Genomic DNA, 14,556 nt, shown 5'->3' with positions numbered 1-14,556 from the left:
CTTAAAACACAGGGGCATTAGTACACACCCCCCTATGTCAAAATGCCCTTTTTACCCTTTTATCCATCTTTTTAATCAACTTTAGCATGGGGGGGGGGGGGGGGGGTAAACCATCTCAAGCCACTGTTATAAGCTGTATTTTATGATATTTTCAGGCTGCAATGACATATTATTAAGATCTTGAATCGTCTGAATCTGCTGTGCGTCCAGAACGAGCTGAAAGAGACAGGCCACACCCCCGAGCTCACCGCCGAGCATGATGGGAAGAAGGTTCCTGTGAAGAGGCAGACTGCGGCCAATAGGAAGCCTCCGTTGCAGAAGAGCCACAGCCAGGACACGGACAGACACACTGAGAGCAGGTATACGTCATATAAAAACTGAAAACTAACTATTTTTTTACGCTTTTTTATCGCTTTTTTAGCGCTTTTGAGAACGTTTTTTTATACTTTTTTGATGCTTTTTTCAACATTTTCTTAATTTTTGTACCACTACCGCATGCTGTACACATCAATAACACAAATATATCACCACTAGTTTCCTTTTCAAACTAAGGGTCAAGAAACCTCATATGCATGAAATCCTATTATTTTTTTGTCTTTTGTCAAAGTTGTTTTGAAGGAAATAAAACACACAAAATTCAATAAAGTAGTGAACTGATCCTTTGTTATATGGAACCATCCATGTAATATTTGGACAATTTGGATGAAGGAATCCCAAATTTCTAATGTAGAAACTTTAAAAAAGGGTCAGATTGGACCCCAGGACACCAGGAGGGTTAATTGCTGTTTCCAGTATTTGAACATCATCTCGGCATGTAATGTAATACAACTTGTGTGCATGAGACACTGAATGGTATAAATAAAGTTGATTGTGCCCTTTCTCCGTCAGACAAGAACAGCACAGCCAGACGTTCACCTCCTCCTACGGCCCCCCCCACTCCCTCAGCCACTCCTGCTCCCCAGTGGAGGCCAACCGAAGGATCCACGCCATACACAGTCCATTACAGCTACAGGCCACGCCCCCTCCCTCTGTGATTGGCCCATCGTTTTCTGACATCCAGAGGGCGTTCCAGAGAAAGGTGAAGCAAGTGGTCTCCACTTCCCGCAGATTAAACATGACACCACTACAGGTTGACCATTTAATAGTTAATTTCACATGTGGTGTCCCCCAGGGGTCAAGTTTAGATCCTCTTTCATTCTCCATCTACATGCTGCTTCCAGACCACATATTAAAGGAGCCATGCACACAAACCTGCTTCTACTCACATGTGTTGCAATATGTCAGGTCCATATGTGTGTGTGTGTGTGTGTGTGTGTGTGTGAGAGAGAAAGAGAGAGTTGTGTGTGTGTGTGTGTGTGTGTGTGTGTGAAAGACTTTGTGTGAGTGTGTGTGAGTGCATGAGTGTGTGAGAGTGTGTGTGTGAGTGTGTGTGTGTGTGTGTGTGTCTGTGTGTGTGTGTCTGTGTGTTAGAGTGTGTGGGCTTGTGTGTGCGTGTGTGTGTGTGTGTGACTGTGTGTGTGTAATAGTGTGTGTGTGTGAGTGTGTGTGTGTGTCAGCTCTAGCCACTGAAAAGAAATAAGAAGAGAAATCAGACCAATCACAACAGCTGGTCAGTCTGCCGTCATGTTGCCAGAGCTTATTAATATTCATGCACCCTCAGTTGGTTCACTGCTAGCTTAGCTACAAGTTAGCATCAAACACAACAACAGTTGAATGGTGTTTAGAGCTAACATTAGCAACCAAACAACCATAGCTAGCTGCAACGTTTCTGAAATGATTCACATCTTCTGTTTTTTTTTTGTAATGAGAAAAGTTTATTATTTCATGGATTTCACTAACTTCAGTAAGACAGTTGTGTTGTAAACCATTTAAACCATCTTTTTTTTTTACCCAGGATGCATCAGCAGGGGTCCTGTTCGAGGCAGAGCTCCAGCAGCATGAAGTGATAACAGAGGATTCTTTCTCCAGTGACGAATACGATTGTGCGTCACCTGACGACATTTCCCTGCCGCCGCTGGCTGAGACACCAGAGTCCTACTTGGTCCATTCAGACGTTGAGGAGAGCTCATGTTTCCATAGCAACCAGTACCCCCACCAGTCCGAGCATGGTGGTTCTGGTGCAGTCCGGCAACATAGAGAGTCCAGTCTGACCGAAGGTTCTCCAACTCCTCCAACCAATTACAGCAGCACCAGGTGGGTATTAGGACAATGTTTTTAAAATGGGGGTGCGTGTCCCCCTAGGGGTACTTTGGAGGACTGCAGGGGTTGCATGTCCCCCTAGGGGTACTTTGGCGGACTGCAGGGGGTGCGTGTCCCCCTAGGGGTACTTTGGAGGACTGCAGGGGGAGCATGTCCCCCTAGAGGGACTTTGCAGTGCTAATCATAGAATATTTTCTTGTTTCTTGTTTTGAGTTTATTCCTGTTGTGTCTTACAGGTTCAGGTCAGAGTCCAGTTCATTTGTCCAGAGTCCGCTGACAGTTCGTCCTCCAGGCCTGCTCACCAGCACTCTGTCCAGCATCCTTATAATTGGAAAGACCAGCACAGCCAACATCTCCCAAAGAACTGACCTCTCCCGGGGCGGCACTGAACCGGACGTCCCATCTGAATCTAACCAAGTCCACAAAACCAACACTCCAGATAATAGGCCCCTGTCACCAACTGATCCCTTATTAAAGCAACACAAAAGTCAAAACAACCATCATCAGGGAAGTCCAGGTACCCTGGGTAAGAACACCAAAAATGTTGCATCCAAAGGTGAGACCATGCCACAGATGGATCCCATTCCCATGGTTGCAGAGCTGAATCCCAGAACCACCCACTCCCAGTCCAATGACTCAGACCATGATCTCCACAATGACAATATACCTCTGCAAGACCCTAGATTCCTCAAATGCAGCCCTATTTTTCCTCTAAACAGAACTTCCATTTGTCAAAACAACAGTTCCCCACAGTCCTCCTCTGACTCTGAGAAAAACCTGCATTGGGAAACATCCCTAGTCTCCCAACCTCCCAGGGGCGGTCTCACCAGACTCAGTTCACCCCAGAGTGAGACCTCGTCAAAGATCGATCTGGTCCAACAGGCTGGAGGGTTTGCTCAGAGCCCCAGCCTCAAAGACAGGATTGAAGAAACTGGGCTCCTCAAATCTTGTGCAACTTACCTCCAAACAGCCACAACCCTCCCTCAAGATGGAAATCTTTCACAGTCTAACCAAGGTTCCAGGAGAGGCCTTGATCCGGATGTACCTTCTTTTCAAACCAGCAAAGAAACATCCTCAATCTTCATGAACCAAAGCAGCAGCCTAACCTCTGCTGTCAAACCATCTTTGACACAATCAAGCAGCAGCCTCAGTTCACCACAAGAAAGTCTGTTTTCCCAGAGTGAGATGTCACAACTCGATCAGTTGGCACAGGCCAAAGGGTGTCCTCAGAGCCCTGGCCTCAAAAACAAGACCGGTGTCACTGGGGGCCTCAAATCCCGTTCAACTTGCCTCCAAACAGACACAACCCTCCCTCAATATGAATATCTTTCACAGTCTAACCAAGGTCTCAGGAGAGGCCTTGATCAGGATGTACTTTCTTTTCAAACCAGCAAAGTTACATCCGCATCCTCCATCCCCCAAAGCAGCAGCCTAACCACAGACACTACTGTCAAACAGACCTGCCAGTCCTCCCCTCCAGATACTCAACAGACCTTGCCACAGGCTAGCAATTCACCCCAAGGAAGTGGGTCATTCCAGAGTGAGTCCTTTCTGAAGATCAATCTTGTCACCCAGGAAAGAGGATTTGCTCAGAGTCCCAGCCTCAGAGACAGGATTGAAGACACTGGGCTCCTCAAATCTTGTGCAACTTGCCTCCAAAGCACTACATCCCTCCCTCAAGAAGGCAATATTTCCCAGAACTATCCAGCTTCTATGAGAGGCCTTGGTCAAGATGTCCCTTTCTCCAAAACTAGCAAAGAAACATCCTCAGTCTCCATCAACCAAAGCAGAAACCTAACCACTACTGTCAAGCCAACCGAGTCCTGCCAGTCCTCTTCTCCAGATGCTCATCACACCTTGCCACAGGCTAGCAATTCACCCCAAGAAAGTTGGTTGTTCCAGAGCGAGTCCTTGCCGAAGATCAATCTTGTCGCCCAGGACAGAGGATTTGCTCAGAGTCCCAGCCTCAGAGACAGTTACAGAGACACTTGTCCTCTTCCACCAAAGGACATGAGCAACATCAGTATATCTAGCGGTACCATTACCAGCAGTAATAGAGTCAGCAGCAAGCAGAATCACCAGACAGTCTACTCCCTCCAGAAGTCCTTGATCTCCACCTGTACCCAGCAGTGTGTGCATGATGGCATGGTCCCTGATAGTCCTGCCAAGCCCACTTCTCCTCCTCCTCCTCCTCATCCCAAACCACAGACCCAAGCTTCGGCTCAGCAGGCTAATCCGCATGTCACCCCCTTTTCCTCCACACATCATTTACTAACTCCATACCAAGACCCGAACATTTGTCAGCCCATGGCTGTCTGTGAGGAAATCAGGCTTACTCCTCAGATCCAAGGGCCTCCCCTTCCTGCTCCTCCTCCTGCTCCTCTTCCCCAGGTCCAGGCAGAGTCTCTTCCCCAGGGAAAAGCCTCTAAATCTGGCCCTCCCTGCTTCACCAGGCCCCTGTCTAGAGCGTCCGTCATAGAGGGTTCTCCAGTGACGCTAGAGGTGGAGGTGACGGGACAGCCAGAGCCCACGCTCACCTGGTGGGTAGCATATAACCAGCTACACAATAACACACATGCTTTGTGACATTATTAAAGGGACACGCCGACTTATTGGGATTTAGGCTTATTCGCCGTTGCCCCCAGAGTTAGACAAGGTGATGCCCTTCTCATCTCCGTGCATGCTGTAACTCTGTCTGATGCCCCCAGCATTAGCTTAGCCTAGCAAAGATCCTGCAGGTTACTGGTTCCAACTAGCCTAGCTTAGCCAAGCAAAGATCCTGCAGATTACTGGTTCCAACTAGCCTAGCTTAGCCTAGCAAAGATCCTGCCGTTTACTGGTTCCAACTAGCCTAGCTCAGCCTAGCAAAGATCCTGTAGGTAACTGGTTCCAACTAGCCTAGCTTAGCCTAGCAAAGATTCTGCCGGTTACTGGTTCCAACTAGCCTAGCTTAGCCTAGCAAAGATCCTGTAGGTAACTGGTTCCAACTAGCCTACTGCTCCCAAAAAGTGACAAAATAACGCCAACATGTTGCTAGTAACATGTTAATGTGTACAGGTAACAAGGTCACATGTCACATCTTCTAACCGCATACTAACTGCGAACTATATTCTCAGAAAGGCAAAGCACTGCTACTTCTGCTACTGGGGCGGAGTGATTTGTCCTCATGTTGTCCCCATGTTGTCTTCATGTTTCCCTCATGTTGTCCCCCTGTTGTCCCCATGTTGTCCTCATGTTGTCTTCATGTTGTCCTCATATTGTCCTCATCTTGTCCTCATGCTGTTTTCATGTTGCCGTCCTGTTGTCCTTATGTTGTCTTTATGTTGTCCTCATGTTGTCTTCATGTTACCCTCATGTTGTCCTCATGTTGTCCCCATGTTGTCCCCATGTTGCCCTCATGTTGCCCTCATGTTGCCCTCATGTTGTCCTCATGTTGTCCCCATGTTGCCCTCATGTTGCCCTCATGTTGCCCTCATGTTGCCCTCATGTTGTCCTCATGTTGTCCTCATGTTGTCTTCATGTTGTCTTCATGTTGTCCCCATGTTGTCCCCATGTTGCCCTCATGTTGCCCTCATGTTGCCCTCATGTTGTCCTCATGTTGTCCTCTTGTTGTCCTGTATTCAATTTTATAGCATTGTAAAACGAGTGGAAGTGTCTTTGAAATAGTATTGAGTAAAAGTTGACATATTCCAGTCTGGGATTATCATCAACATCCATTCCTTTAATTTTAGTCTAAATAATTCCCAATTTCTGTTTTTCTAACTCAAACATTAGGCATTATTTAAATTAAAATAAATAAAAAATGGGAGTGGCACCCTCTAATGTGTGTTAAGGATAAACATATATATATATATATATATATATATATATATATATATATATATATATATATATATAGATTATCAATCTGTTATTCAAAGTTACTGCGTTGATTCATACTTAAAATACATATGCAGTATATACAGTAATAAGTGATAAACTTAAGTTAACTATATTTAACAGTGTGTTTTGTGATTCCTTTAACAGCTTTATTGTGTTAGTATGTGCAGTAACTACATACTACTGCATGTACTACTACATGCAGTGAAACACTGAAATGAAAACTAACCCGGCTGCATGACACGTCGACTGAAGCTGGAACCGTTGATAATACCTGGCCGGGGGTGCAGGTTCAGACCAAAGACCAGCGACAGGATACAGACGGAGCATCGCAGCCATAGACTGTTAAATTAATATTAATGGACAGAGCAGGTGTGAGGTCACCCATTGGTTGGTGGAGGTCTGACATGAGTTGTTGAGTTTGTTAAGATAAGGTAAGAAAAACCTTTTGTCCCACAGTGGGGAAATTGCAGTTTGCAACAGCAAAGTTAAGAGCAAGATAGATAGATGAGTGTAGAAAATATAGCAGTAAGTATTATGGAATAAATTACACATTAATTATTAAATTGTTGATTTCAGACGAGCGGGAGGAGAGAGGGAGGAGTGATAGGGATGCAGGAGATCAGATGTAATGCAGCTTTAAGGAGTCTCCCCCTGCAGGAGATCAGATGTAATGCAGCTTTAAGAGTCCCCCCCCCGCAGGAGATCAGATGTAATGCAGATTTAAGGAGCACCCCCCCCCCCTGCTGGAGATCAGATATAATGCAGCTTTAAGGAGCTCCCCCCCTGCAGGAGATCAGACATAATGCAGCTTTAAGGAGCCCCCCCCCCCCCTGCTGGAGATCAGATATAATGCAGCTTTAAGGAGTCTCCCCCCCCCCTGCAGGAGATCAGATATAATGCAGCTTTAAGGAGTCTCCCCCCCCCTGCAGGAGATCAGATGTAATGCAGCTTTAAGGAGTCCCCCCCTCCTGCAGGAGATCAGATATAATGCAGCTTTAAGGAGTCCCCCCCCCCCCCCCTGCTGGAGATCAGATGTAATGCAGCTTTAAGGCACTTTCACATTTGCAGCATTCTCTGAACCGTATGCTCTGCCCATTAATATTTACAATCCATGATTGCAAGTTTCACCTCAACTTGTCGGAGTCCTGGTTATTATTATTTATATTATTATATTATTATTTAGGGATCCAATAACAGGATTCATGTCAATTGACTGCATCAGAGCTGTTGTCGGGGGTCCGTCATGAGGCGGTGTGCTGTCTGACTTTTTGTCGTCATGGTCGCTTCAGGTGCAAAGATGGAGGGGTGTCAGCCCCCGGTCCAGGCCGAGCGCGGCCTCCCTGCGAGGACGGGTTGGTCCCAGAGGCGTCGGGCTCAGATGGTGGTCGGTACGAATCCCGAGTTGCCGCCCAGCGTGGCAGCAGTGCTGATGATTGGCTGCTGGGAGAAGTGTTTGACATCATTGGTGTGGACTGGCTGACCTGGTTTGGTACACTGTGTGTTCTGCTGTGGCTCATCTACCTGATTCTACTCTGGTAATTCAAGACGTAAAGTGAAACAAGCTGTAATGTTACCCTACAGGACAGATGTTCATCATCAGGTAGAAACAAGCTGTAATGTTACCCTACAGGACAGATGTTCATCATCAGGTAGAAACAAGCTGTAATGTTACCCTACAGGACAGATGTTCATCATCAGGTAGAAACAAGCTGCAATGTTACCCTACAGGACAGATGTTCATCATCAGGGAGAAACAAGCTGTAATGTTACCCTACAGGACAGATGTTCATCATCAGGGAGAAACAAGCTGTAATGTTACCCTACAGGACAGATGTTCATCATCAGGTAGAAACAAGCTGTAATGTTACCCTACAGGACAGATGTTCATCATCAGGGAGAAACAAGCTGTAATGTTACCCTACAGGACAGATGTTCATCATCAGGTAGAAACAAGCTGTAATGTTACCCTACAGGACAGATGTTCATCATCAGGTAGAAACAAGCTGTAATGTAACCCTACAGGACAGATGTTCATCATCAGGGAGAAACAAGCTGTAATGTTACCCTACAGGACAGATGTTCATCATCAGGTAGAAACAAGCTGTAATGTTACCCTACAGGACAGATGTTCATCATCAGGGCTGCCGCTGGGATTACAACCCTTAAACACCTGGGGGGCTCTTTGGAGCAAATAACTGACATTGAAGTGAACCCTGGATTCAATATTTATTCAGCAAAACACTCACCTTTCCCACAAAGTGCTTTGCATATTAATGCTAGAGCTATTTAAAAACAACAGAATTACATTTTCATGAGGAAGAATCGTTCACTGCACTGTAGGAAAAGCTAACGAGTAACGAAGATGCTTAACCTGACCCTGCTCTAATATGATAAGAAAGATACAATGAACAATATAATTAGGAAAAACTATTGACTTAAACTGTTGTGCAGATGATACCCAAATATATCTCTCTATCAAGTAAGAAGAAACCAATGAGTTAAGACGTAAAAACCTTGGTGAACTCCAACTTCAGTTGTTGTACCTGGCCCCAGACCCCTCCACAGCTCATCATGTAAGGGTTAATGTCCGACAAGGTGTCTGGGGATGTTGGGGGGGTGCGTTCATGTGTCTGGGTTTGAGTTTTGTTTTGTTGATTTTGTGTTTATGTCTATCCACATTCATTGCTGTGACACTGCCGAGACTGGTGGGACTGATGAGAACGTGTTCAATGTCCAAGACACCGACTGGAAATCAGCAACTGATGAAACATTCCACGTAGTTCAACACATTGGAAAACGTCCACGTTTCATGTTGATTTGATTCTGGTGTTAGGAACAGGAACAGATGTTCTTCAAGACATAGTATCAATAAGGAAATAAAGTGATAAGTACCCTCATGTTTTATATTCATGTTTCCTTGCATGCCAAAAGGTAATTTGTGGAAATCAGATTGAGCCAGTAGTGTTGCTGTGGTGAGTTTGGTTGGTGCCCAAATACTTCTGTAGCCAAAGGGCCAAAATGGATCTAGATTAAAAGCCACGGGTCAAAAACAAATGTTAAATAATACTGGAATTCTTTTAATCCTTTGTAGGTAACGCGTTCCGTAAAATTCGGATTGAGTCATTTTTAGCTGCACAAAATGAACGTTTTGTAGTCTTTAGGGTTAGGATTTTACAGCACTTTCAAAATAAGGAGAATACGCATGCGCATGTCAAAAGCCATGGGGGGGCAGAATAAAGGGAGCACGGGGTGAACTTGGCCTGCAGACCCCCCATTGGCTGGCCTAGGTTTGAGTGTCTGCTGGGTCACATAGAATACACTAGACAGACTTTATTGATCCCAAACTGCAAAATAGTAGCGCTACAGGAGCAAAATATAAGACACACAGCACATTAATAGAATATAATACAAGAATAATTATTCAATTCTAAAGATAAAAAACACAAAGGAAAGAATGTACAAATGTATATAAATTGGCAAATGTAGAATCTACTTAAATACACTTATAAAGATGTAAGTAAAACTTATCTTTGTGCAAGTTACAGTAAACTATAGTGCAATACTGTGTATGAATGTTTAATAAAGTCATGTTATTCAACCCGGTAGACTTAATTAATTAAAGTATAGGCATCTATATGTCTTTAAATATAGAAATCTCAATGTGTAACGGAACTAGTAGCTAAAGTAACTAAAGTATCTAGCAACCAAAGTAACTAGTAACTAAAGCTGTCAGATGGATGTATCGGCGTAGAAATAGAAAGTTGCATGAAAAGAAAAGAAAATTATAAATATATTCTCCCTGAAGGCATCAGAACTACGAATGAACAAATGTGGAGTTATGTACTTAAAAAAATAACTCAGGCAATTGGATATAACTGAAAACATGTCTTATATTCTAGTTTCTTCAAAGTACCCCCCCCCCTTTGCTCTGATTACTGCTTGCACTCTTGCCATTCTCCTGATGAGCTCCTAGAGGTCGTCACCTGAAATGGTTTCCCAGCAGTCTTGAAGGAGTTCCCAGAATGCTCAGCACTTGTCGGCCCTTAGCCTTCACTCTGCGGTCCAGCTCTCCCCAAACCATCTGGACTGGGTTCAGGTCCGGGGACTGTAGACTCCATCACTCTCCTTCTCGGTCAAACAGCCTTTACACAGCCTGGGGGGGTGTTTGGGGTCATTGTCCTGTTAAATAAATGATGGGCCAACTAAACGCAGACCGGGTGGGATGGCGTGTCGGTGCAGCATGCTGTGGTAGCCATGCTGGTTCAGTATGCCCCCCCCCCCCACCATCACACCTCCTCCTCCATGCTTCCCAGTGGGAACCAGGATGTAGAATCCATCCGTCACCTTTTTTCCGTCGCACAAAGACACGGTGGTTGGAACCAAAGATCTCAAACCTGGACTCATCAGACCAGAGCCCAGATTTCCACTGGTCTAATGTCCAATCCTTGTGTTTCTGGTCCAAACAAATCTCTTCTGCTTGTTTCCTCTCCTTAGCCGTGGTTTCCTAGGCTTGTTTCGTCACATTAGCCGTGGTTTCCTAGCTGCTAGTGGACCATGAAGGCCTGATTCGGTCTCCTCTTAAAAGTTGTTCTAGAGCTGTGTCTGCTGCTAGAACTCTTTGTGGTTTTCATCTAATCTGAGCTGCTGTTAACTTGTGATTTCTGAGGCTGGGGACTCAGATGAACTCAGCAGCAGAGGGGACTCTGGGTCTTCCTTTCCTGGGGGGGGTCCCTCATGTGAGCCAGTTTCGTTGTGGCGGTTGTTGTTTTTTGCGACTGCACTTGGGGACACAAGTGGGGACACGGATCTTTATTTCTTAAAGTAATGATGGCCACTCGTTTCTCTTCTCTTAGCTGATTGGTTCTTGCCATAATATGAATTCTACCAGTCGTCCAATAGGCTGTCGGCTGTGTATCAACCTGACTTCTGATGGTCCCAACTCCATTAATAAGGAAGAAACTCCACTAATGAACCCTGACAAGGCCCACCTGTGAAGTGAAAACCATTTCAGGGACTACCTCATGAAGCTCATTAAGAGAACACCAAGGGTTTGCTGCACTATCAAAAAAGCAAAGGGGGGGGGGGGGTACTTAGGGTAACTAGCATATAAGACATGTTTTCATTTGTTTCACACTTTTTTGTTAAGTCCATAATTCCACATGTGTTCATTCATAGTTCTGATGCCTTCAGTGATAATCTACAATGTAAATAGTCATGAAAACAATGGAAACTCTTTGAAGGGAAGAACATTCAGAACATTTCAATTCAATTTCAATTCAATTTTATTTATAGTATCAATTCATAACAAGAGTTATCTCAAGACACTTTACAGATAGACCACACTCCAGAATTTACAAGGACCCAACAGTTCTAGTGGTTTCCTCCAGAGCAGCAACAGGGCCACAGTGGAGAGGAAAAACTTCCTTTTAGGCAGAAACCTCGGTCAGACCAAGACCCAGACCCAGGACCAGGCTCTTGGTAGGCGGTGTCTGACGGGCCGGTTGGGGTTAGAATGAAGAGTGGCAATAAAAATAGAAAAAATTAGTAGTTTGTAGCAGTTCTTTGTAGTAGTTCATGGCATAGCAGGACGCTGTGCGGCATTACAAGGCACAGCAGGACGTAGCAGGACGTAGCAGGACGTAGCAGGGCGTAGCAGGACGTAGCAGGACGTAGCAGGACGTAGCAGGGCGTAGCAGGACGTAGCAGGGCGTAGCAGGACGTAGCAGGACGTAGCAGGACGTAGCAGGACGTAGCAGGGCACCGCAGTGTAGCAGTTGAACATGGCATCACAGAACGTGTAGCGGGACCATGGCGATAGCTGCTACCCTGATTTCGGAGCCTCTCTGATCCAAGGGAACATGCTGGGGAAAAAAGAACATAAGGACTCCGGGGAATGACTCCCCAGAGCTAGGTTAGTAACTAGGTTAGTAACAAGCATTTCTGGGACATGGATGCACATAAATGAAAAGATGGAAAGATAGAGGAGAGAGGAGCTCAGTGTATCAAAATAAGTCCCCAGCTGTCTAAAACTATTACAGCAAAACCAAGAGAGACGAGGTAAAGAGAGCTCCAGCCCGGCCGGGCCAGAACTCTCCCCAACCGGATCGGGCTGTATGCCAAGTCTCCCTTTAGTTCTATTATATTCTTGATTATATGTTAGATAAATCTGAAAACTATGTGACTAACTACTACTCCCTAACAATATTTGATTCTATGCCCTAACTAGTGTATCAAAATAAGTCCCCAGCTGTCTAAAACTATTACAACAAAACCAAGAGAGACGAGGTAAAGAGAGCTCCAGCCCGGCCGGGCCAGAACTCTCCCCAACCGGATCGGGCTGTATGCCAAGTCTCCCTTTAGTTCTACTATATTCTTGATTATATGATAGATAAATCTGAAAACTATGTGACTAACTACTACTCCCTAACAATATTCGATTCTATGCCCTAACTATAAGCTTTATCAAAAAGGAAAGTCTTAAGCCTACTCTTAAATGTGGAGACGGTGTCTGCCTCCCGGACCCAAACTGGAACCTGGTTCCACAGGAGAGGAGCCTGATAGCTGAACGCTCTGGTCCCTGGACCCAGACTGGAACCTGGTTCCACAGGAGAGGAGCCTGATAGCTGAACGCTCTGGCTCCCGTTCTACTTTTAGAGACTCTAGGAACCACCAGTAACCCTGCATTCTGGGAGCGTAGTGCTCTCCCAGGGTTGTAAGGTACTATAAGCTCCTTAAGATAAGATGGAGCCTGACCATGAAGAGCTTTGTAGGTGAGAAGAAGGATTTTAAATTCTATTCTAAATTTTACAGGAAGCCAATGCAGAGAAGCTAAAACAGGAGAAACGTGATCTCTTTTCCTGGTTCCTGTCAGAACACGTGCTGCAGCGTTCTGGATCAGCTGTAGAGTCTTTATGGACTTCTCCGAGCAGCCTGATAGTAAAGAATTGCAGTAATCCAACCTAGAAGTAACAAATGCATGGACTAATTTTTCTGCATCATTTTTAGACAGGATATTCCTGATTTTTGCAATATTACGTAGGTGAAAAAAGGCGATCCTTGAAATTTGCTTTAAATGGGAATTAAAGGACAAGTCCTGATCAAAGATGACTCCAAGATTCTTCACAGTGGTGCTGGAGGCCAGGGTGATGCCATCCAGAGTAACTATATCTTTGGATAGTGCGTCACGGAGGTGCTTGGGTCCGAGAGCAATAACTTCAGTTTTATCTGAGTTTAACATTAGAAAATTACAGGTCATCCAGGTTTTAATATCTTGAAGGCACGTTTGAAGTTTAGCTAACTGATTAGTTTCATCCGGCTTGATTGATAGATATAATTGAGTATCATCTGCATAACAATGAAAGTTTATGGAGTGTTTCCTAATAATACTGCCTAAAGGAAGCATATATAAAGTGAACAGGATTGGACCGAGCACAGATCCTTGTGGGACTCCATGACTAACGTTGGCGTGCACAGAGGATTCATCGTTAACATTAACAAACTGAGATCGATCTGATAAATAAGACTTAAACCAGCTTAGAGCAGTCCCTTTAATGCCAATTAAATGTTCCAATCTCTGTAATAAGATATGATGGTCAATGGTATCAAATGCAGCGCTAAGATCTAATAACACAAGTACAGAGATAAGTCCTTTGTCTGAAGCAATTAGGAGGTCATTAGTAATTTTCACAAGTGCTGTCTCTGTGCTATGATGAACTCTAAATCCTGACTGAAAATCCTCAAATAAGCTGTTGCTATGCAGAAAGTCGCACAGCTGTTTGGCGACTGCTTTCTCAAGAATCTTAGAGAGAAATGGAAGGTTGGATATAGGTCTATAGTTGGCTAAAACATCTGGATCAAGGTTGGATATAGGTCTATAGTTGGCTAAAACATCTGGATCAAGGTTTGGCTTTTTCAGAAGAGGTTTAATTACAGCTACTTTAAAGTACTGTGGTACATAGCCTGTTAATAAAGACAAATTGGTGTGCTTAGCTTTTTTTATATCTAGCTTCAAGTAGAAGCCGTGTCATTTTAGTCAACCGAAGTGGAAGGTATTGAGACAGTCCATTTGTTTTAATTGGCCTGGTTGTACATTTGGCCTGTACTATGTCACATCACCTGGCCACTACCTCACTGAGATCAGCTCTACACACCCCCCCCCCCCCCCCCCCATCATGTGAATGATTTGTCCCTTTTAGAAAACAACAACAGACACTGTTTAAGACTATATATTTTTTTATTTTTGAATGCTTAGTTGATTACATAGTAAAGGAAATCAGATGAATAAAGAACCCAACACATCAGTTTTAAGAATAAAAAGAAACCAGTTCATTAAACCAGTGGACTATATGAATTATTAATAGTTATTATGAAGTGTTATTACAGATGCATTCTCCTCTTGGATCACAGAAAGCTCTGATAAAATATACACTTTTATTTTCTATCTGGACATTTTGGATAAAAAGATCATCACCACTC

General features: G+C 44.4%; 1 protein-coding gene across 1 annotated transcript; it reads left to right on the top strand.

Annotated features, from left to right (window-relative positions):
• Nucleotides 1-210: 210 nt before the first annotated feature.
• ccdc141 (coiled-coil domain containing 141) lies at nt 211-7,860 on the top strand (the record flags this gene model as incomplete). The annotated part of the gene is given in 5 exon segments (XM_032508437.1): nt 211-359; nt 889-1,078; nt 1,895-2,193; nt 2,436-4,739; nt 7,371-7,860. Coding segments are annotated over 5 exon segments (3,192 nt in total), but the record flags the coding sequence as incomplete, so codon positions are not given.
• Between the last annotated feature and the right edge of the window lie 6,696 nt (nt 7,861-14,556).

The sequence above is a fragment of the Etheostoma spectabile genome, unplaced genomic scaffold (genome assembly GCF_008692095.1).
Source record: "Etheostoma spectabile isolate EspeVRDwgs_2016 unplaced genomic scaffold, UIUC_Espe_1.0 scaffold00007669, whole genome shotgun sequence".
In the NCBI taxonomy this organism is placed as follows: Eukaryota; Metazoa; Chordata; class Actinopteri; order Perciformes; family Percidae; genus Etheostoma; species Etheostoma spectabile.
The sequence above is the reverse complement of the archived record's forward strand: the minus strand, read 5'-3'. Positions and strand labels throughout refer to the sequence as shown.